This window comes from Centruroides vittatus, unplaced genomic scaffold (genome assembly GCF_030686945.1).
Source record: "Centruroides vittatus isolate TY-2023 unplaced genomic scaffold, ASM3068694v2 contig_7, whole genome shotgun sequence".
In the NCBI taxonomy this organism is placed as follows: domain Eukaryota; kingdom Metazoa; phylum Arthropoda; class Arachnida; order Scorpiones; family Buthidae; genus Centruroides; species Centruroides vittatus.
This window is the reverse complement of record NW_027122442.1, coordinates 2,277,256-2,302,747: the sequence shown is the minus strand read 5'-3', so window position 1 is coordinate 2,302,747 and position 25,492 is coordinate 2,277,256. Positions and strand designations below refer to the sequence as shown.

At 27.1% G+C, this 25,492-nt stretch overlaps 1 protein-coding gene across 1 annotated transcript in view; it reads left to right on the top strand.

Moving 5' to 3' along the window:
* LOC136980432 (neuronal acetylcholine receptor subunit alpha-10-like) overlaps nt 1-18,023 on the top strand; it is a 44,007-nt gene extending 25,984 nt beyond the window's left edge. Inside the window, exons 2-9 of the mRNA XM_067276538.1 lie at nt 4,038-4,353; nt 10,722-10,867; nt 10,967-11,011; nt 11,331-11,440; nt 11,826-12,009; nt 12,401-12,752; nt 16,423-16,607; nt 17,258-18,023. Coding sequence (XP_067132639.1) covers nt 4,302-4,353; nt 10,722-10,867; nt 10,967-11,011; nt 11,331-11,440; nt 11,826-12,009; nt 12,401-12,752; nt 16,423-16,607; nt 17,258-17,623 — 1,440 coding nt within the window. The 5' untranslated portion in view covers nt 4,038-4,301 and the 3' untranslated portion in view covers nt 17,624-18,023. The remainder of the gene's footprint in view (nt 1-4,037; nt 4,354-10,721; nt 10,868-10,966; nt 11,012-11,330; nt 11,441-11,825; nt 12,010-12,400; nt 12,753-16,422; nt 16,608-17,257) is intronic.
* Nucleotides 18,024-25,492: the final 7,469 nt, after the last annotated feature.

The window sequence follows — 25,492 nt, the reverse complement described above, 5'->3', positions numbered from 1 at the left end:
AATATATTTACGCGTAATATAGCCAAACCTCCAAACAACGTCCACAACCTTCGAATGACGGTCAGTGGAGCTTTGATTGTTCATCGTAAAGAATTACATATTTTTATATGGAGGTGTTTACTTAATTATGTCATTTATATAACTCAAACGTATCTTACTCACCAAAATTCCACTCAAATATAAATCAAATTCTTTTTATTTTTTGAATTAAAAGTATAACTTTCTATATAACTTTATAAAACTCGCTACATTATATATATACTCTATATATTTCGTGTAGAATGTAATAACTTAGGATACTTTCTACTTTCTTGTGCTACTTTGTTAAAGATAATTACTTGGTTTGGACGGGAAAAAAAGTCATTTTTGACACCATAATACTTTTAGTTAGGGTGTAAAGATGTTGTGGATATCTTGCCTCGACTCGACCACCCATTTATAGTTTGGTCATGGTCTAGTCTTTTGATTTCAGAATTCCTTTTGGTGTGGAAAGATTAGATGAACCATAATGTTATCAGCTGATGCAGTGCTTCCAGAAGAACTATTATTTCTCTCTAGTCTCTAGTGCAATAATGTGAATGACACTGTCACAACACCGACCAACGGCAGAAAGATTTTTCTCGGTGGGAAACAGTCGAAACGTAAGAAATATTTTTTTCCAAATTATCTTCTTTTACGGTCTATTTTAGAATTACAGATAAAGCAAACCATTCCGTATTGATGATATTTTTAAAAATAGTTTTACGATCGGCACTTAGTTACCTATCGCTGTCAGTAAATGTTACTATGTTTAACCTCATCCGAAGTTACAATTTGTAATATTTTTGAGGAATTATACTGTAAGAATGTCTGGGATTCACGCCATAGAATCTTTTTTTATGTGAGGTTTTTTTAATAAGAGTATAAAGTAGAAGAGATACCATAGGAGCGAAACTATGGCCGTGTTTTCTATCTTGCCCCCGTAGAAAAATAAGATATCTGATGGATAGAAAGAAGAACATTGTCGTAAATGCTGGACATACATCGTAAACTGTGAAAGTAAAGGAGATAGTACTGACGTTCTGGCATCCTTTCCAGTTGCTATTTACCACCGTCTACAACAATCTTTAACAGTACAAAATACTTTTAAGAAAAAAGCTATTTATGTAATAAAGATAATATCCTGTAAATTCATCTTCAAGAATATATTTTTAATTTTAAATAATTGAAAGTTTCTTCTACAATTTCATATAGGTAATGGCATTTGAAAATGTATTCTACTCGAAACTTTTCTGATATATTTTTCATTTTTAATCATTTTTAAAAATTCGTCTTATCCATCAAAACTGTTTCTCGAGATTTACCGTTCAATTTTCTTTCGAGTTTCTGAATTACCTTTGTTTATTTTGTAGTGTTATAGCAGAACATCAACTTATTTATCTCGTACCACATTCAACAAGAGCCATTTTTCCTTCAGCGTATTTCCACTTACGTGGATTTTAACCTTATAAAAACGATATCAATCTACCAACCTTTTTATATATATATATATAAAATCTTCAATAATTATTTTAATTAAGTGTATATCAAGTTTTGAAGTTTCGCAACGTGTTAATTAATTATTCACAAAATTCTTAACGAAGTGCATTCTAAGCCATTCAACTAAAAATAGACGTTTTTATGAGAAGAATGGCATTTATTTTCTCTAGATATATGGTCGTAGAATACTGAAGTTTGTTTTCTTGTTTCAGCAAATTACTTTTTTTTTCTTTTTTTACACTTATTTCTAGTCACGTTTCATAGGTCACTCGTCTCTTGTTTCGCACATTTTCAACTTTTAACAGTGTCTTTTTTATAAATATGTAATAAACTCGTTTAAAATTTTTATAAAATCAACATTTATACAAATTTATCATACAAACTTTTCATTTTCTTTTTTCTTTTCCTCCCTGTAGTATGTTAGAAGAAAACTTCTGCATTTCGTGTTTACTTAAGATTAATTTTATTGTTAGAAAACGAAACAAGTTTTAATTCCGAATTTACTTTTTCAAGATCAGAAAAGAGAATTTTGTTTTAAAACCACCAACAAATACCTTCTGTTTGTCTTATTTTTTCCTTTTGCTGTGTATTTTTTCCATTAGTTTAATGGATTCTTTTGCTTGGAATAAAAACTTATTTCTCTTATCTTAAAATATTTTCTGTATAATATATTTTAATACATATGCATACGAAAAAAAATACAGTTATAATTTATTTTGATTTAAAAATAAAAAGTATATGGAGCTATAAATATTTTGTGAAATGTTATTATAGTTTAAATTATGTACTATTGAATTATCAAATTTATCTTATATATCACTTGTATGTAAACTTTTAATAAATTTATTGATCTAGATTTATAAAATATTTTTAATCTAAAATTCAATTAAAATAAAAATAATTTCATCGTTTTCATGAAAAATAATCGATTCTTCCGACGCCATTTTGAAACTTTATCAATAAAAGTCTTTGATATAAGCACTAAAGATGATTACTTTTTTTGAATAAATGAATTAAATTGTATAGTTTTATATAAATTATTAATTATTAAAGTGTATAAAGTGAATTTTTCTAAGAGAAAAATATATATGGATGGAGTATAGTGTACAATTTTTTACGTTTCTTTCAATACAGTTAAAAATGATGTCAAAGTCTATCTATCCAGAGGAGACCGGTGAGTCAATACATCTAATGGAAGTTAGTACGTCCATCAAGTAAAAGTTATATATTCTACGTCTCTGAGTGACATGTAACTTGACGTTTAGACAGGAGACGGAATCTGTATTCCGACATCCCTCTTCCTATTGCATTTGATATTGAGTTAGATAGATGGAGAATGGCAGAAAATTTCATGCGAATATATATGACTTCTACTGTAAAATTTGATATTTAAAATGTTTATTTACAAAGATCAATATACGTCTGACATGTATACATCCTCCATTTTGATTCCAAAATCTGTTATTCGTCTTTTCAACCCTAACATAAACGGAATTTTCAATCGCTCTATCGATACAAATTATCGATTTTTGTTATAGTAAAGTAGTTTTATGATATTTATTATAGTTGGAGTTATAAATCAGAAAAAGGAAAACTTATAAAAAAAAAAATGGGGGAAAGAAGAAAAATAATTTCCGTCAAACAATTTTCCTATTGGATATTGAAACATGGGACATAACCCAATGTGGTGATGATCTATGGTTATCAATACTTAGTCCCCCCGCTATATTTTCTAAATTATAATCCTATCACTTCTCTTACCGATCGGTTATAAAAATGTAGGTCACAAACTGGAAGAAGAATCGAAGATAAATGTTGGAGAAACGATTTTTTTTTCGGTGGAAGAAAACTTTCTCAAATAGGAGACATGTATTGAAGTCAAACATCCCTCTGTAAAGGAACGACCTACGTATTCTGTCATCTACACTTTAAGTCCAGAAACCAATATCTAGGATTTCGACCAAGCAGAAGTGACCCGAAGCAAAATTGAGATCAGAATCATCTTCGTAAAATATCTGATACGTCACATTCAGCGGTACAGCTTGTCATTTACAGACTGTATATATATATATATATATTTTTATATCTCAACAGGTTTTTCTTTCTAACGCCAGTAATTTCTGCTACACAAAATGTTACTGAATTTCTATATCCTATCGTTATTCAAGGTATTTTACAGCCTCCAGCTAAAACTACATAATCTATACACGCTATCTCTTAAGTATACATATCCCTGTGGGAAGATATACAATGTAAAATATTCACGCTACCAAGAATTAACGAAACACTTCAAAATTGAAATTTTATCCACGAGTTAGAGACTAAAGCCATTATTCCTGTTTATATCCTTTACTTTCGGTTATAAAAAATTGTCAACATGTTTTCGGGGTGTAGCTGTACTATAGAAAATTTTATTAAAGATAATTAATCTACGGAGAGATATAAATATTTTAAAGATTACTTTGTCGAAATTCATTCTTTTTTTCAATTTCTTTCTTTTTTTTCTTTTTTACTTTCAGAACAGAATTTTGTCGTAAATTTTCTAGTTTTTCTATGACATTCCAATAAGATGAAGGTGCCGGGTATTGGGATGACAACAGACATGCAGAAGGAGATACGTCAGCTCTGCTGGTATGACGTTGTGCCAGTATAACATCATGCCGCCCAGTTTGCTACCGATTAGATTTACAAAGGTGAAGTGTCTGGATCGAATATAGGAGTAACCTGTAAGATAAATAGACATCCTTCTTGGGAAAAAGTCTCTTTGGAGTCATGGTAACGGAATGACCTCCGATAAAGTTCAAATCTTATACTGGGCTCTCTGTCTAATGCAAGGTAATTTATATCACTATTACATTGTTAAATTGCTTTAATTTTAAATAATTTTACAATTTACTAAATAAGTCAGAGAGAAATAAATTGGAAACTGTGTTTGAACAATACAATATTTATAATTAACTTTCGTAAAAAGTATACAAGTAAATATTTTATATATATAAAAAAAATTATAGACTTGAAATTAATTGTTTTATCTTCATTTTTTTACACATATTAATCTTTAATATATCTAAGATTAGTTGTCTGCCGGTTAAAAAAAAAAAAAAAAAAAGAAAAAGAAATAAAAAAAAGCTGGCAACACTCGTAAAGCATAACACAAGCTGGCAACACTCGTAAAGCATAACAACGCCATCTTTTGTAGTTTTAATATTAGACGTGTCGTAAATGAATTAAAAATTTCAAAATCGATAATGTTTTAACTCAATATAAATATTAAATCCATAAAGTTTCTAAATTTAATAAAATCAAATTTACAAAAGAAAAAAAAGAAATAAAATTTCATTAGAATTTGTAAGCACTTTTTTAAAAAAAATATAAAAACTCATTATATTTTTCAAATCCTCTTGAAAAGAATTTTTATATTTATTAAAGTTTAATATTATTTTACTATAGTTGCAAAATAAATAATTCTTATAAAATAAATTCTTTAAAGGCAATTCAGTGCCTTTCATACAAAAATAATGATTTAAAGTAAATGAGTTTTGTATATTATTAAACAATATATTAAATATTAAAAATAATCTTATAAGACAGCTCTTGACATTATTTATCTATTTAATTGAATAATTATTTATTTGATACAATTATTAATTATTATAATTCTATAAAAGTTACATTTATTTATTTATTTATCAAAACAAAATATAACTCAAATATTTATTAAATAACTGTACAATAAATCTGGCAAAATTTACCATATATATATATTTAAAATACATCATTTATTCATTTATTTTTTGAATCATAAAATTGAAAAGTATACCATTTAGTGTTGCCAAATACATTTTAACGGTAAATATATCTAATAAATATTTTATTTAATTCTTTTATTTAAAGTTTAATCTTGCTAATTCTGCTCTGAAAACATATTAAAATATATATTAACAAACTTTACTCTCTCTCTAAATTCTTACTTTTTAAATAGTTAAGAAAGTAAAGCTAATAACGTTGATTTAGATTGATAACAGTGTTGCCAAATTAATTCTAAATCACATTTTAAAATATATGTATCCGGTTTTAAAGATGACTTTTTTCTTTTTTTAAATAGTTTTACTCTACTCCAGATATGATAAGTTACTCTCCGGCTTCTACAAGTAATTTACTTTCAGAATTCATGCACTAGTGCCACTGATATTGACTCGGGATTATGGCTGCTGTCTGGCGATGGTGGCTTGTCATGCATTGGATACCTTTAATGAAATTTTAATTTTTAATCACAAGAGAATTATTCAGCTTTTAACCCCAACGACGTAGTGTTTATCCCAAGCAGAATAACAATAAATAATATTTAAATCACATTAACAGTCGACGAAGGAACAATATTTTATAAACTTTTATTGAAAATAATTTAATTGAGTTATACAGCTGCTACTTTTTTCTTTATTATTATTATTATTATTATTATTATTTTCTTAAATGTTAAAGTTGGGAAGGATTGATTAATGAAAATCGCACTTTTGTGTACCAATCGAATCGATTATATTTAAATTATATCAGCATCAATCATGGTTAATTAATTGTTGAAACGAAAGATGCGTGCATTACACTGATTGTTGTCAATTATTGATTTTGTTCTTAGATGAAACCATTTCCTTTTTTTTTTTTTTTTTTTTTTTTTACCTCTTGCTCCCTTCTCCGAACTGGATACAACTTTAATAACGTTTTTATAAATTGAGAAAGAAGATATCTCTGTTGGAGATAAGCTGCTGCTCTTTGAAAAAAAGCAATGAGATGGATCCTATTATTCAAATTACCTATGTAATTTGAATATTTTCGAGTACACATTTTTGTTAATAAAGATGAAGAGCAGAAGCATTATGTTAAAGATGGAAAATAATGTGTGGTATACCAAGAAAATAATTGCTTGATTTCATAAGCCAATATTTGCATTTATAATTTTTACTTTTGTAAACTTGATTTATTTTTCTTTTTAACTTTTATTATTATTATTATTATTATTATTATTAATGCAGTTAGAAATATTTTAACAAGCTTTAAATTTAATAAAAGATTACATATAAATAAATTTATATATTTATATAAGCTGTTCTCTTTGCTAAAATGGAAATTATGCGGATAATTTGAATAATAAGATTCATCTCTGGTTTTTCTACGAAAAGCTGCTAAATAATTTATATATAATTTTAAAAAATATTATATATATTATATAAGTTTATATGAATATGTCTACAAGAGAGAGAACCTTTATTAATTATAGTAAGAATTTTAGATGTTAAAGGCACAACAATTTAGCAAAAGCAATTTAAGTGAGTATAGGTGGTACTTAATCAAATTTGAAAGAACAATCTCTTAAAGATTTGAATACCCAATCATATAATAATAAATTGATGAAATAAAAGTAGGCAGAGATATTTCAACCAATCAGCGTTAAGGTACGTACAATTTTTAAAGCAATAATCCACTGAAATTTTGCAGAGTACCTCTAATATTCGGAAGATCGTTTTTTAAATTTAATTTTGACTCTTCTACCATCTTTTAAACTTATTTTAATAATATAACAATTTAAATATTAAATATAACAAAGTGTTATAAATTAGATAAGTAATGAATAATAAAGAAAAAAATTTTACATTTATTTACATAAAATTTAATACATATTTAACATATTTCATGCGTAAATATGAAAGAGAGTCGTGACAAAATTAAAAAGTAAACGAAATTATATAACAATTTTTAACTATTTAAGCAATAAAAAATATATTACTAGTTATATATTTTAAATTTAAAAAACGATATTTTATAACATTAAACTACAACACAGATAATGAAAATAAGGGATATTATCGGAAAAAATAATTATCTTTCTCCACTGTAGTCTATCATTCAATGAATACAATCAGATTTTTTTTTTCCTTTTAAGTTTTTTTTAACGTTTCCTTAAATTACACTTACATAATTTCGTTATATTTAAATAATTATTAAATAAATATTTAATTAAAAATTAATTATAAATTTTATTAAAAAACTTATAATTAAAAACCAGATAAATTTTATAGTATATAACGAATACCTATTTTGTTATCGATTTTTCCTTTTAGTTAATGTTTGTTTCGCGTGTTATGTATCGAGAATTTTTTTCAAATTTAAAGAAAATATCCAGTTAATAAACGAATTTGATTTTCCAAAAAGAAAAAAATTCCTAAAGAAATTACATATATTCAACAATAAAATTATAAATTATACTTTTTTTCAAAAACTCACAGCATTATGATCATGATCATCATCGTCGTCGTCGACATTATTTATCTATCGAATAGGATTTTATATTGATGTCTTCTTTATACGATAAAATTTCATTTAAATGTAGAAAATTGCTAATATAAATTAGTAAGGATGTAGTTAAATGATATAAATTGTATTTAAAAACTTGTTGTGCGATAGTTTGTTCGCTCATATCCATTAAATCATTTATTTTAAGAGGTATCATCGCCAAATCTCATTAATGTTAACTAATTATCTCTTTCACACCTATACTACTACCTCTAACACACTTTAAATTAATGATTCCAACTCGAGAGAGCTTATTATCTACATTATAACCTCAACTAGTTTATATACATTTGCATCTTTTCAAACTGTAGATAACACATTCTTTTTTTATATATATACTTAATTATTTTAATATAAATATTTCCAGGAAGATAAAACGATTATTTAAATATATATATATATATATATTTTTATAAACATAAAATTCGCTTCATTTATGTTTAAAGATGATTAATGTTATCGTAGTTGACAAGTATTAGAGAAAATCGTAACCTATTCTAGAAAATATCTCTTAAGATGAGCCGAGTTAATTGTTTATGGACGGTTAATTTATATTATCTGATAATTTCCAATGATGTAAACTTAATAAAGAATGAATTTTAATGAGATTTAAAGTGATATTTTTCTAGAAAAATTATTATATTCTTCTTATCAACGATAGTTAAAAGGGTGAGGTTTAGGAAATAACGAAAAAAGGAAGGGAAGAAAATGTTGTTAAACTCGTAAAATATTTAACAGAGTCAAGAATGAGCGAATTGGTTTCTCAAGAGGCTATAATCATTAATTTGTTGCAACTGTAAATGTCAATATATCCCAAGTGATATCTCTATAACTACTCTACTAAGTATATAAGGTTTTAAATGGTAAAATGCTACTTATGATTCCACTCTTTTAAACATTTGCACTCGATTTTCTCTTATTGTGTTTACTTACTCTTTATACAAAATGCACTGGACTTTATTATTATTGTGCCTACTGAGAGAAATTTTATAAATCCTTTATTTAGATATATATAGAAGATTATTCTGAAACTTTCAATGGGATTCTAGATATGAATCGTGTAAAAATGTATTTATAAATTTTTAATGAAAGTATACAATTTCAGGAAATTTTGAAAATTGAAAACTTAATCCCTAAATTTCTTTGAAAGTCTACGAAAGTATCTTTAAAAAATAATCAAAATAAATTTTTTAAATTGAATCATTCACTACAAATTTTAAATATATATATATATATTCATTTAAAAATTGATTTTTTAAAATTTATGTATTTAATTCAATACAATTAATTTTTTCTCTATTGCAAATGCCAAATATTAAATAATGTAGTAGGAGTTTTATTAGATATAAGGTTATTTGAAGTATAACGTGGTATATTAAAAGGTACAATGCTCTATCTAGTATTTAAGGTTTTGATTTGTGGACCATGTTTGTCATACATTGTGTTTAATATTTTATCTATTAAAAGAAAACGTACACAGATGTATTATAATATTTTAACATTCTTTAATATCGATACCAAAAAATCCCTAAAATATTTATCCATTTCCTTAAAATAACTATAAAAAATTCTCAAAAGTTTTCTGATAAGCCTAATAAATTTCTTGAAAATCCTCATAAATACCCTAAAAATCCTTATTGATTACCTGAAAATCCTTATAAATTCCCTAAAAATCCTTTATAGATTATTAGATCTCCTTTTAAATCTTGATATATTACCCGAAAACTGTTATAAACACCCTAAAATCCTAATAGATTTCCTAAAACTACTTGTAAATTTTCTAAAACGTATAAAAAAAAAGTATCTTGATAAGTGATAAACAGTTTGAGAAACTCCCTAAATTTTTTAAAAATCGTTCGAAATATGTGTAAGTTCCCTAAAAACTCTAAAAAAAGACTCCTTAAAATTAGCAAAAACCCTAAAAAAAATCTTATAAACTTAAACGAAGAAACTCATTTCCAACAAATAATTAAAACTGTCGATTAGCGTGAAAATCTAATTTTCACTAACAGAATTTTATTGATTTCATTAAATCCAATGTGTTTCGCATGTTTAATGACAAACGAAGATTTTAAAAAAATCATGATTTAATTTATAATTTAACTACGTTAAACGTAAAAACGAAAAATATCAAAAAAAAAAAAAAAAAAAACATGTCTTCATATTGACATCAAGCAACGAAGTATTATTTACATAAATTGAATACCTGAATGATTTTGTTTCTAGAATTAAATTACACGGATTTTTTTAAATGTAAAATGGAATAATTTTAACAGATAAAATTATAAAAAAGAATTATATATATAAATTCTACAGACATTTGAAATTGTTTTATAGATATATTTATATGGCCGAAGGTGTTTCTAAAAATATAACTCGATTTACAAATTGACAGTAGAAGTGACAAATGTAATTATTTAAAAAAAAAAAAAAAAAGAATGAGTTAACCTAATACAATTTAATGTATCTTGGTTAGGATTTTTCTGTTTTTTTTAAATATCTTTTCTTTTTTTTTTCCTTAAATTTTCTTGCAATTTGATAAATTTTCTTATCTAAAAAATCATAAAATTGTATAGTAAAAGTTGTTATTATTTCTGATTATTCTTTTATCTTGAACGAAGTTTAATTTTCGAAAACAGAAAAAAAAAATTAAAATTTATAAAATTTAATTTCTTGAATGTCTTTTTGTTGAAATTTCCAAGTTTTTCTTGCTGTTCCTTTCATCTAAAAGTGGCTTCTTTTTTTCAAAATAAATGTTTTGTTTGTCACTTTTTTTTCATATAGAAATAGCAAGTTAGATTTTTAGAAATGAAATTTTTTACAATTTATTTATATTTTTTCTTCTTTCTTTTTAGTTGTTTTCATTCGAAGTGACGAGCAAGAGTATCGTTTGACTCGTTACTTAATGTCAAATTACGATCCAGCCGTCCGACCCTCTCAAAATTCGTCGCAGGCTCTTCGTGTGACCTTTGAACTTGCCCTCCACCAAATCATCGACGTGGTAAGCTGTGAAGATATCTTGTTCTTTGTTTTCTTACATTAAAAAGAAAAAGCCATAATCCGACATAAACTTTTTTTTTTATTTTCTACAATAATATAGGACGAAAGGAACCAAATTTTGACAACAAACTGTTGGCTTACACAAGTGAGTAGTAATTAATACAAAATATTTTATAATTAATATTTATTTATATTTAATTTTTTCATCTGAGAATGATATTTACTTCAATAACTAAGTAAAGTAACTCAGTTATTGAGGTTCAAAATGATGTTATTTTCAGGTTCGGATGACATAAATTAATTATTTGCGGTACTTTAATGTATTTTTAAGTCTTAAAATTACAGTATACTGCATTTAAAAGGCGTATCTTTAGTTATTTCTGAGTGGAACTACCTGGTTATGGGTGTTCTAAAGTTTAATGATTGCATTATACACTGAAAGTATGTTAACCTTTACATTTCAGAAATGGAACGATGTTCATCTTAGGTGGAACACTTCAGACTTTGGAGGTATTAACGTTATTCGCATACCAGTTAATCAGGTTTGGAAACCCGATATTATATTATATAACAAGTAAGTATATAATAAGTAATATGCTTAATTCAATATAAAAAGTTTGGTATAACTTAATTAATGAAAAAACTTAAGCAAAAAATCCTTAGGTCTATTAATAATCTGTTAAATTTAAAATAAGAAAAATTTTAAACTTATTGGTTGGATTTATGGACAACTTAACGCCGATTGGTTAGAAAATTCAAACTAGCTCCTCCTCCTATAATTTCAACAAATCGTCTTTCAGATCGCATAAAATTTTTTAAAGTATTTTCTTACGTATTTAACAATAGACCACTTAAATTAATAATGTTATCTCTATTATATACTAAAATTATTATATTTAATAACAGTTTATTCTGTATATTATTTTATATAAATGGATTTTAATTTCCTTAATTTACAGTGCAGATTCGCAGTACAAAACAGCTGTTATTAATACTAATGTGATGATACGTTCCAGTGGAGATGTTATATGGTTATCTCATGGAATTTTTAAAAGTTCTTGCGAAATCGATGTTGAATATTTTCCGTTCGACGTGCAAACGTGCGCCATGAAATTTGCATCTTGGACGTACGACGGTTTTCAGGTGAGTTGATAAAGTACAAAATAAAGATTTTACAAACGAAGAACATTACTTCTGTTATTGATTAACAATAAACAAACTCGTCCTGCTTATCACTAGCATTTATAACTAAACATGCACTTGTTACACGAAATATCCACTCGTACTAAGAGTGCTAATTATCTAAAATGTTCCGATGTTGTTGACAATTTTAATGGATAGCATAATATCACTACTCGCCTTTCGAAACTAATTATTGGTGTCATAGACCTTACAGATACATTGTACCTATTGCGGTGTAATTAAACATCATACAAAATTGACAGCATAGCACTATTGTAGGATACGTATTATCTTACATTGCTTAACTTCTGAGTAGTTTAAAGTTAATCCAACTCTGCTTCTCGTTTCGCAGGTGGAGTTAAATAAAGAAGGTGGACTAGGTGATCTATCTAGTTACCAAAAAAATGGAGAATTCGAGCTGGACGAGTTCACCTACTCGGTTCATCTTCAGAAGTATTCTTGTTGCGAAGAATCTTATCCGGATATAACTTATACTCTAGTACTGCGTAGAAGGCCCATGTTCTACGTCTTTAACTTGATACTACCATGTCTACTCATCAATATCATATCGTTGTTGGCATTCTATATTCCTTCTGAATCGGGTGAGAAGATTACTTTGGGTATCAGTACCTTGCTATCCATTACTGTTTATCTGATGGTAGTCAGAGAAAGCTTACCTCCCACTCAAAAAACACCACTTATAAGTAAGTCAAAAATTTTTATTACTGTTTTACGAGTTTATTTTCATTTTAATGTTTGCGCTATAGTTTCATAATACTCTATGATAGAGATTATAAGTTTAATTTAAAATATATACCGTATATTATAGAAATTAAAACAATCATTATGTATTTTATAGGTATATTTTAAATTAATATAATATTAAAATTTCTTTATTTCTTCAAAATATCTATAGAATAGTAACAAAAATTTCTAAAAATTAATTGTAAGATAACTCATTTCTTCAGAAATTTATCCGTATTTTTAGAAACGAAGAAGTTTCAACTTATATTTGACCTGTTTTAGATAAAGTAAAATGCCAAGTTATCGAAATTTTTATTAACTTATTTTATTTTTACCCATTCAAGAAACTCGTATCTCCTTTCTAAAAATATTGAATGGAAATTTAAATTTTACTAAACGTACTTTTGATAAATATCTGTCGTAAAATTAAATTTATCAATCCTTAATTTACATTCTCGATATGAAAATTCTAAAACTATTCTGGCAAAATATTCGTGTATTGTTTCTTTATTCACGTCCAATTTATGCAAAGTTATTACAATCTGCCTCTAAGCACAAGTCAAGAAACAATAATGCCTTCATCAATCAAGTTTCTTTAGCTTGCTTCTACTCTTTTTTTATTTTTTAAGGTGATGTCACCATTTTCCTCCCCCTACTTTTCTTTTATTATAAAAATAAGCTGTTTCATCTTAACAATCCTCAGGGAGTTGAAGAACTCAAAAAAAAGAAAAAGAAAAAAGAAATTATTCTATACTAAACGGCAAATAAATATCTGTAAAAATGTTTATCGTGAGAATAAACGTTTTATCTATCCATCTTTCATCATAAATTTTTCTTTTTATATTTTTTAATTTTCTTCTTAGTAATTTTCTTTAAAGCCTCAAATTTTCGTAAAATGGATCATCATTCATCCATCTTTTAGTCGGGGTTGACAAACGTTAGATTGATATTTCAATTTAAAATCTAAAATCATCGTAACAAAGTATGGAAAATTTATTGATGGTTCTTTAATGTTCATCCAAACACGAAAAAAAATGTATCTATACAATATTTAAATGAAGAAAAGATCTTTATATGATGTACTCATGAAGTACTAGGCTGAAAATAAATTGCCGTTAACCGCTAGTAGCGCTGTTACATAACAACTGGCAACACTTTTTTGTATAATTCGAATTCCGTGTTATATTCATAGAGATCTTAACTAATAGAGTGGACAATCCGTCAATAATTGAGGACAATACAGGCGCCATCTTGGTGGGGTCAGATTACTTAAAGACGTTACTAAAATGTTCAGAAAGTTGTTTCGAAAGAAAGTAATACATTTATTTAAATAATTTTCTTGATTTTAACCGGCGAATAAGTTCTTCTGGGGGTTAATGTTACCTATGGTTCCAAAATGGTGGCTCGTTTCTGAATCCAGCAAATAGAAGAAAGGAAACAGTGGGGACGCACGTTCTAACCTAACCTTACCTTTTCTAATAAATTACCATTATTATTACCGACAAAATTATTAGAATAGGTTAGGAAGTAACATTAACCCAAAACTCTAATTTCATCTTACTGTTAATAGCGGCAGATTTAGGAGTTGTGCAGGCGCAGTTGCACCTCCTTTCTGAAGGTTTTTCGTGAATAAAGTTCCGGTAACAAAAAATTTTGTAATGCGTGTTGTGTCCGTTTTTCATCCCTTCTAAATACAAAGTATATCTGGATTCTCTATTCATTAATAATAATTACCTCTTCTCATTTTTAAAACTTCCCCTTTGGTCATTAAGAAGGCCTTTTTAATCATATTCATTACAAGTACGGCAGAGTCCGTAATGCAGGAAGCCAGGTGATAGGAGCAGGCGGTATGGTGGTCAGTCCTGAATACGTCGCACCGACCACCCATGGATAATTCCTGGTTGTTCGTCAGAATTTGTTCCTGGATTCCCAGAAAATAAACACGTCCATTTTAAGTCACTTGATACTGGCAAACAAAACTCAGGTGTACTAATGCACAGTATGGTGGCATGCTAATGAGCAAAACATATACAGAAGTTTCGTTTAGTCTGGTCAAAATCCATCTATTAAACGGATAAATAAGTGAAAATTTGCATTAAAGGAAGATAGGAAAAATTAAAAAATCTCGTGAAACCTAATATATTTTAATAAACAATTTTAATCGTTCTACTAACATAAAATAATAAGCTTATCTGCGGGCGGATATTCCGTTTTTCCTGTTTTCAGAAATGTGACGGAGATTGCAGTTCATGTTTGAACAAAAATTTAACCGTAATAACAGTAATAATAATGATGATAAATCACATTTTAGAAATATAGCAGAGATAAACTGTACAGACTTTTATCCCTTCCAATAAGATTCCTACGCTGTACTATCGCCACAATACATGATGTGAATTCGGAAATCACATGATAGCTTAAGACCTTTGTGGTTATATCTTTAAAACATTAAATATTATATATTATAATATTTCAGTTCAGTTTTATGTAAAAACAAAAAATTTGATACCTGATACAGATTAAATTAAGAGATATACAGCAGGCCTTTTAATAATGATTTCTAATGAACGCCACGAGGTCATAGAGTTTAAGAATAGTTCTAGTTATCAGAGTATTTTCAAATATATATAATTTCTATTATTGTTATTATTAAATTTCCCTTTGTGTTTTCTCATTTTAGAACTATCGAAGCGGGTTAACACAGCTGGCAATTTGCAAGAAGCGATAAGAAACCCTGTAAAATTGCTGTTATTTTATCGCAGTCGCTATCACTCGCTTCTTGCAATTTATTGCCGTATTACTCGCTGGATATAATCATATTCACCAGCCACTCGATATAAAAAAATTTATAAAAAAATAAACAGAAGACAATTCGCACATGTATCCGAAAATGGAGAATAAACGAAAGTAAAAATATATTTAATTCAAATTTTTATTTAGTTAACAATGTATTGGTACGATATTTCCTAAAAATTCCGCCTTATGGGCCCTAAGAGAGACTTTTTCCATACCCATCGTGGGTTCGGTCAAACCCACAATAGAGGTAATCAGATAGTGAGGAACGAGACCCCGAAAAATCCAGGACATGTTTGGCTTGGTTCAAAGGGTTACGGTAATGGGGGAATCTTCAAAGGAGGACACCGCGGGAGGATTTTCTATGGGAGCTAGCCACGAGAGGATTTTCATTTTGGGAGCTAACCGCGGGTGGATTTTCATGGGAGCTTTTATGAGAATCTGGCCCCTATATAGGTGTTACTAACGTGAAAAAAACTCGGAAAAATCCACGTGACTAGCCTGTTGGCGAGACGCGAATCCACACCAACTACCACTGTTCAGTGGTTTTATCCACTAGATTATTGATGGGCAGATCCTCCCATAAAAATTACCGAGATTTTTCGGCCTCCTGGATTTGATTCCGGGTTCCCCAAAGCAGTAAGCTGACGTCCAAATCTCCTTGGCCGTCCAATCGTCTGACATTATTGAGTTACCTTCATTCACTGCAAGCAATAAATTACAAGCATCTGAACTTTTTCACGTAAAATAAACCATCCAATTTTTATTAGGTTCAATAGTAAAACTCCTAAAATTATCAAGAGTTTATATTAAAGAAGTAATTTTGAAATTTTTCAGGCTTATATTATGCAGTTACGATGTGTTTGGTAGCATTTGCAACAATCTTCTCGGCCTTGACGCTAAATGTGCATCATAGAGGAAAGAGGGGGATCGAGGTACCAAAGCTGGTTAGAAAAATGGTCTTAGGTTGTCTTGCCCGCATGGTGTTTATTAATTGCTCTGCGAAACATCGAGACAGCAAGGTAAGACCGCGTGTTAAAATATGTATATAAATGACTTCGACAGGTTCAAAAACCTGTTGTCAATCTTTTATAAATTCAATTAAGAGCGGGCATTCACCTGAAACAATTTTAAAAGCAAAATTGATATGAGAAGAGGAAAATTTGCATATTGTCGCGAGACGTACCTCAGGCAAGAAGCCGTTGTTTGCAACTTACTGTAAATTAATTAAACTTTTGCTTTGTTTAAATTCTACTAAAATTCTTGGAAATATTACAATTCCGCGACGATAATATATCCGGAAATATCAAAATTCCTGAATTCTTTATTAATGAAAACGCATGATTATTATTATTGCTATCGCTTAAAGGGTATTGAATTGTTGATGATTTAAGTAATGATTTTAGGCATCAAAAGGAAATTAATGAAATTAACTAGGATAAAACAGTTTGTAGTAGTATATAATGTTAAATATATTAAATTTTAGCCATAACTTAACCCATTTAATAAAGAGATAACCGTACTTTGCTTCATTTTTTAATGGCTCGTATATCATGTCCACATAAAGAAAACCGATAACGAAATTACGTTTTAATAAAGTTATTAAGAGAAAACTTTGCATTAAACGTTGACTGAAATTATATTAATTTTTTTTTTTAATTTTATTTTACAGCACAAGGAACCGAGCAAAGGTTATCCTCAGGAACAATTAAGCAAAGATGATAAAATCGAGTTAGATCATATCGAACATTATAGTTTTTCACCAAGATTAAGACATCGTAAAGAAATGGCTGCCAGTGCAGGTGGTGACGTAATGGCCGACGAATTCGAACGACAATTCTTAAGAGTTTTGAATAAAGTGTACGAGACGATAGAGAAGAATGAAATGAGAATCGCTGAACAAGAACGTCGTGATGCTATCAAAAGCGAATGGCAACAGATTGCCTTAGTGTGCGATCGCCTACTTTTAGCTGTATTTTTATTAGCAACAGTTACATCTACATTTTTGATTCTTTTCTCTTCACCTCATGGACCATAAAACTTGTACACACCAGTTGTACGTTTGTAATATTTGTGTATCGTATCATGCACACTTGCGAACAGCACTAGATGAATTAGGATATATACCTGTGTTTGCACTACGAAGATAAATAACAAGTTGCTGATGATGAAGATGATGATGATGTTGTAACAATCTTTTCTACCAGCAGAAGAAGAAAAAAAGCAAAACTGCTCAAAAACAATTTTTATTTGATTTCTTTTTTTAAATATAAACTGAAGTACGACATCATCGAGAAGCGAAGTGACTGATGCACGACAGGGATTTTTCCCTAAATGGGATGTTGTTATATGTATTAAATTCAGTTTTTTAGAAAATGTTATTTTTTCTGTTTGTATCTTATACAACATTAACCATTTTGATGGGAGTTTGAATACAAAATTTGCTCTTTCGTTATAAGTTGTTTGTGTTTTCTTGTATTTTCTCGTCGACATTACGCTAATATCGTTAGAGTTAGAGCTAATATCTTAAATTTTAATGATTTTTAAATTAAAAAAAAAAGAAGAAAACCTAACAGTAGTGGCTTGCGTTAAACCGATATAAAATCGATAGAAAGTGCTGGTTAATTTTCACTCGTGTTCTTTCGTGGTTTATCGATTGTCAATATTTTCATAAATTAAAATTCCAGTAATTAAGCTTAACTAATATTTAAATTTTATGACCTCACCAGTCGAAATTCATGAATATAAATGAATTAAAATGTTTAAATTATTTATAAACTCCGGTCGTGTTTTAAAGATAAAGAAATCTTTGAGAGAAAAGAAAACACACAAGAAAATAAAAAATAAAAATAAAAATCGGATGGTTGTTATTTGTAACAAATGTAAGATCTTACATCTAGACCAAAGTAATCGTATTGTTACGCGGAGTGGTCCATACATCAATGAACAAGTTCAACTGAAGGAAAATTAGTTTTCTGAACCGAATCGTGGAACACACAATCCAGGTGTGTGTAGTCGATAACGGTTTTCTGAGTTACCATGACAACTGACGTCATTTCCTGTACACTACTTTAAACTTCCGGTTGCTGTTGCAACCACCAAAAGCATTTTCCGATAGATCATTTTGTTGAATGTAAAATTGCATTTCCCCCCCCCGCCGCTCTTCCAAATCGGGAACGTTTCCTCCGAGGACAAGAAGACAAGTGATGCTGCTGATAGGTCTTCCTTGATTTTCTGTTGATCGAAATTTATTCATATAATAAAATGATTTTATTTTTTATCGGCCATTCCTATGGCATTAAATTCTTTCTCGATTGAAATGATTTAATGCATCTATACTCAAGACGCTTAGAGGGAAACAATTTTGATGAATTTCCTGGCTTACAAACTATACTACCGATATGAAAAATAGGAGAATTCTGAAAGTTCGCTAATGGTCAAAATTTGCATAAAAATAATATTCTTGGTGTTTTTTTTTTAATTCAATAACTTTCGTGTTAAAAGTAAACTCCGCCTGTAAAGAGCAATATTATTGCCATGATTACGAGAAAATTGTGTTAAATCACAGATATGAAAAACAATTTTACATCGTACCCATGATAATTTATTGCAAATGTAGTATTTGTAGTAGTATGTAGCGATGCATACACAATAGTAAATACAGGAAATGATTAAAATATATTACGTAGAAATAAAACGTAAATTCGTAAAAGCAATACGAATATTACAAATAAAAAGTAATAAAATAAAGGAGTTAATTACGAAGAAAATGCATCTTCTATGCTGGAGTAAAAAGACACCACACGCTACTCTACGTATATAAGTCGCCATATTGCTAATATGTCTGCAATAATCGGAATTACAGACTTCTACACTTAATTATGCTCGTAAAATTTGTTTCTGAACTCTTATACGAGAATGTGCATTAAGCTTTTAACAAGAGAAAACAGAAAACTTGTCAATATAACCGTATTTTTTGAAAGTTTACATTATTCTCATGAGTTTAAAATATGCAAATTCTATAAAAATTCAAACAAATGGCCATTTTTATAATATTTTCAGTAAAATAAAGCGAGTATCTAACTTTAGTAAAAAAAGTAATAAAAAAAGTAATGCATTATACAGCACAAAAGATTCGTGAGGTTCTTATTGAAGAATGTGGATTTTCTGCAACCAATTTTTCATATCTTAAGTAATTTGCATATTACTCAAGACACGAAAATGCACGACGAATAACGTGCTACTTATCTACTCTCTTCATAAAAGTAAAATATTTTATTAAACTTCACTATTCAACTTTGCTAATGGATCGTTAGGGATAATACGTTAAAGATACGTTGGCTCTCCTTTATTTATAACATTAAATCTTTCACTTCAAATTATGAATGAACCTATACTGAAAATATAGTGACAATTTCTGCTACTAGAGGAAGTTCTTACGGCAGCCTGTGAAGTATATACATAGCCAAAAATTAGCACGAAAATTAATAAATGGAATATTTAAGGGCTTTTATATATTTCAGGGCTTTAATTTTAAAGATATTTTATGAATTTTTTAATTATATATATATATATATAATTATCAGATACGATCGAGTTGAAAAATATTGTCGATTTTATACAGGAGATTACTCGGAATGTAATTTACTTGTATTAATTGTTTGAAAAAAATTCGAGAGTTTGAAAAAAATAGAATTTTTTTTTTTTAAAATTTTAAATATAGTTTCGATAGATCAAAGCGTTTCGAATTTAACTAGAATAAAAGAATAAAGACAAGGATTGTAAAATAAGAAAAAAGTAACGGGAGAGTAATTAAAGTCGAACATTTTCGATGATGATGTTCGTTACTACGGTAACAGCACACGATTCATCAAATATCTTCAGATTCTTTCGGGATTTCGAACGTCGTAATGAGTTTGTAATAATGTTAAGATGATAGGAGATGATCTCTCTAACCTTCTCTATATTTTCCTATTATTTCAACAAAATGAATACGGTTCTAAATTTAAATTTTAGGCGATTTTTCTTCTTTACTATTAATCTATAAATATATTGATACGCGAGGATGCTGAGTAAATTTAGAGAAGACGAAGAGAGTTAGCGTCATTAAAACTCCATTAGAAAATTCCATGAATAGTAAAGTTCGAGTTAAAAATAACATCGAATTTTGAAAATTGAGAATATAATTTTTTTTTTTAATTTTATAATAAAAGTGCTCCATTAATATTCATATTATCCTTTATACTTTAAACAGAAGCATTAGTGATAATACTACGGAGTTTGTTGCATAGAAAAAAAATAACATAAAGTGCCATTGCTTGCATACATTAACGTCTACCAATGCAAATATCCATCTCGTTATCTGATAGAATATTAATATAGAAATAATTGGACTAATGCAGAAATCTGCATTAAAAATGAATAAAGTTATACGTTTTAAAACAATTATAATAATTTTCTAAATGCATTCACTTCGATAATCCTCGAAGTTATATGATCAGACATATGTTTGCAATTGTTATATCTGAAGAGAAGGATTTGCCATCTTCTATTCGGTGATACAACGTCTCTAGTGTGACGTATAACTCAGGGATTCTCTTTGTTCTCTATTCACAAAGTGATCAACTTGTCACTCGATAAATGAACGATTTGCTCATCCTCATAGGGTTAATACGTCAAAGCTCCTCAAGCAAAATTTATACAAAACTAGATATAAAATTTATTAAAGCGTAACTTGATTGTTTACAACTATAAATAATTCAAGTTTTAAACATAATTAATTAATTAAATTCTCTTATTTTCCAGTTGTAAAAACTAGTTAATGACAATTAAATTTAAATTTAGGTGGAAGCGGTATTACTGTATAAATTATATCTTTACGCAATATTAAAGAGAAACGTATGTATATTTTCAATGTTATCGTACAAAATTTCCTATTTCATTGTACAGTCGTGAAATGAAATTAAATAAAATAATATTGAAGTGTTTAACGTACTAATAAAGTAACATTACTGAGCAATATTTGCATATAATATCGTATTATCAAACAAACATAATGAAGTATTATTTGCAAAATACGTCTATATCACAAAGTTAATTAGGACAAATCACATCATGAATAATACGCGAAATTCTGTATTATCGCACACAATAAACTATAACATACAAGTTAACTTTATATATCATCCAATTGCTTCTACATTAAAGTATATATCAACTAATCAGTTCACGAATTCTATAATCCGAATAACGAATAAACAATTAAAACATTATATAAATTAATACAGTGTTTATAACAGAACGAAAAAGAAATAGATTCCGATAGTTAATTCTTTCAAATATAATACCTCTAGAAAAAGACTTTTTACTCGACAAAAATCTTCTATTTTTATTGAACATCATTATTTATTCGAAAGTAGAACAGCAATACTTAATAAAAAGAATATCTCCATATTTCCATTAACTCTCTACACTATTTTCATATACATATATACAGTTTTTTTTTTTAAATATATTTTTTCGCTGAAGAACAGGTGCAAAACGGGAGACAATTAAGAGACACATATATAGGCTAGAACGACAATAAAAATTTTTTATGACACTTTCCCGAAAACATTTTCCATTCGTCATTTTTCATCCCCTTCAAATTTCATCCATTCTCCTATCCTTTTGTATCTTTTTAAAAGAGTCCAATTGTGAAGAGATACATTTTAATCTCTGAATAGAACAATTATTATTATTATTATTACTTTCGATATATTTTATTATTTTTTACAATTGATATTAATATTTTCTTTTTCTTTTAAAATAAAATAATAATAATAATAATAATAATAATATTAAAATTTCCAATATATTATATTTTTTGACAATTCTTTGAAAAATCTACCCTCCCCGAAACACTAAATTATTGCATGATAAACAATAGAATAACAGAAAAAAATAGTACTTTTTCCTATTCTAAATCTAGAATTTTTATAGATTTAAAATTTATCTGCGTGAGAGAGATATAAAATTTTAAAATGTTTAAAATATATAGTTTATAAATATAATTTTGAGTTTTTATAACATTTTAATAGTATTTAATTTAATGTAGAAATTAATAATAATAATAATAATGTTTAAATGTCTTAAAAAGTGGTAAAAAGTAAAGGAAAACGTTTATAATTTATCATAAATATTAAATTTTAATTTTTTTTCTTATTAAAATTTCATAATTTTATATGTACATTGATAAAAATTTTGACGTTTTCATTTAAATTTAATATTAATTTTGCTTTTTTTACATATCAATTTATTATTTTTGCTTATTTTATAATATTTTAATGAAATATTTCTCTACAGAGGAAAATAAAAAATTGTTTAAAATAAAGTAAAAAAAAAAATATATATAATATATATATATATATATATATATATATATATTTTATTTTTATTTTATAATAAATTATATTTTCTGTCAATAAAAATTTAAAGAATAAAACTGTAAACATTTTAAATATTTAATAACTTAAATATTTAAAAATATTTATATTTCATGTAAAAAAAAAATAGAATTTTAGGTAAATTTATTTTAATAAATTCATTTTTTTAAATAAATATTTACCTGTAAAATAATTTTATTAATTCATTAAATTAAAACAAAAGATATTACAAAATATATTTAAAATTCCATTAAAAAAAACATAAAGATTAATTTAATAATTATAAATTTTTATCGGCTTTAATTGAATTTTTTTTCCTTTGTTTTAAATGAAATTTTACTTATTACAATTAAACTAATTATATATATATATTTTAATAATTTATAATAAAAAATATACAGTCGACTCCGCATAAGTCTACACCCGGATAACTCGACACTCGTCGGTTAGGTAGTCAATTTTTTGTGGTCCAGGCCGACTTACATAGGCAATAATGTTATTAATGTTAAAAAACTCGGTTTACTCGACATCGTTTAACTCGTCACCGCTGGATAAATCAACATACAGTAGAGAGTCGTTAATCCGAACCCCGGTAATCCGAATCGCCGGTTATCCGAACGATTTTCAGTCGGACTGTGTCGTGCTGAATCGAACGTTTTTGATACTAAATTTACTTCTAAAGTATAATTTTCATGTTTTTATATTCTTCAATATATTTATTTTGTTTGTACAAAATGCAGAAATAATTTTTAACGATACAATAGCCTCGATTATTATTATAAAAATTTTCGTTAGGCTTAAAATCGACGAAAATTCAACACGAAGCGACACGCAACGGAGAAAAATTCAACACGAAGCGACACGCAACGGAGAAAAATTTGAACATCGGACAGGTTATTATATTTTTTCTTACATAATCGGTTATCCGAACAAATCACTAATCCGAACAACCCCAGTTTCCAATTGATTCGGATTAACGACTCTCTACTGTACTTTTTTTGTTTCACGCTTTTTAGACGTCTGATAAGTCGACTCCCCTCCTGAAAAAATGAGTTCACACCGTACAATAAGCTGTGTGGTGTGAACTCACTTTTCAGGGGGGAGTCGACTTATCAGACGTCTAAAAAGCGTGAAACAAGAAAAGTATGTTGATTTATCCAGCGGTGACGAGTTAAACGATGTCGAGTAAACCGAGTTTTTTAACATTAATACCATTAATGCCTATGTAAGTCGGCCTGGACCACAAAAAATTGACTACGTAACCGACGAGTGTCGAGTTATCCGGGTGTCGACTGTATATACTTTTAAAGGAGAAAAATTCTTCTGTTTATAAAATTTATACTTAAAAATATTTAATAAGTTTTTTATTAACGAAATAAATTATTATTTAAAACTTTTAAAAATAATTATTATAATTTATCTCTTCACAAATCATCATTAATTACTTAAATAATAAGCTTATAAATTGTTTTAAAGCCCGTAAATCATGTTTTATAACGTTAAAAGTCGAGATTTTTATACATTATTATTACTTTTTTTAAACGTTGATATTATTTTAAATGAGTTAAATGAACTCGAAAGTCCGTTTAAAACTCTTAATCACACTTAAAATAAATAGCATATAATTAGAAAAGATTAAAAATAATAACATGATATTTATATAAATTAAATATTAATTATCTTAAAAATTGTTATAAATAATAAATTATGAAAGGAAAGAAACGGTAAAATGCGAGATTTACTGAATTGTTTCTTTGTTAATTATAATTAAAAATTTAATTATAATAATTGTTCTAATTAAAGCCATTAGCATGAGAAACATTTTTAATATTTTTTTTTTTTTTTTTTGAGTTTTGATATTATTAAAACAATTTTAAAACTGTTATAAATAAGTTAAAATTAAAATAAAAATGATCACTTATAAAAATATTATAAACAAATTACTTTAATTATCATTTAAAAATGTATAAAAGTTATTATTATAATTATTTTTATTTAATATTTATTTAATATACAAACCTCTGAAGAACGGCCATTGACGAAAACATAAAAATGGCCGCCGTTGGCAGGTGGACGTTATTGGAAGTTCGACTGTAATAATAATTATTAAAAAATTTGTTTAATTATGTAATAATTAAACAAATCTTTTAATAAATAATTAAATAAATAATAATATTTTATTAGTAAAAATTTTCATTAAAAAAAAAAAATTTAATCACGTAAAATAACATCATTTTCCTAAACTAATTTCGTTGATAATTTCAATTAAAACTGATTAATTATAATTATTTTTCAATTATAATTAACAAAATAATCAAAAATCTCAATAAATTATTTTATAACAATGTTAAAATATAGCGAGAATAATAAATTACAACAAAGCGAAGATGAAAAAAATAATAATAAAAAGAGGCAATCGAGTTTTTCGACGAAAAGAATGGAAATTAATTCAATTAAAACGAATAAAAATTTAATTAAATAAT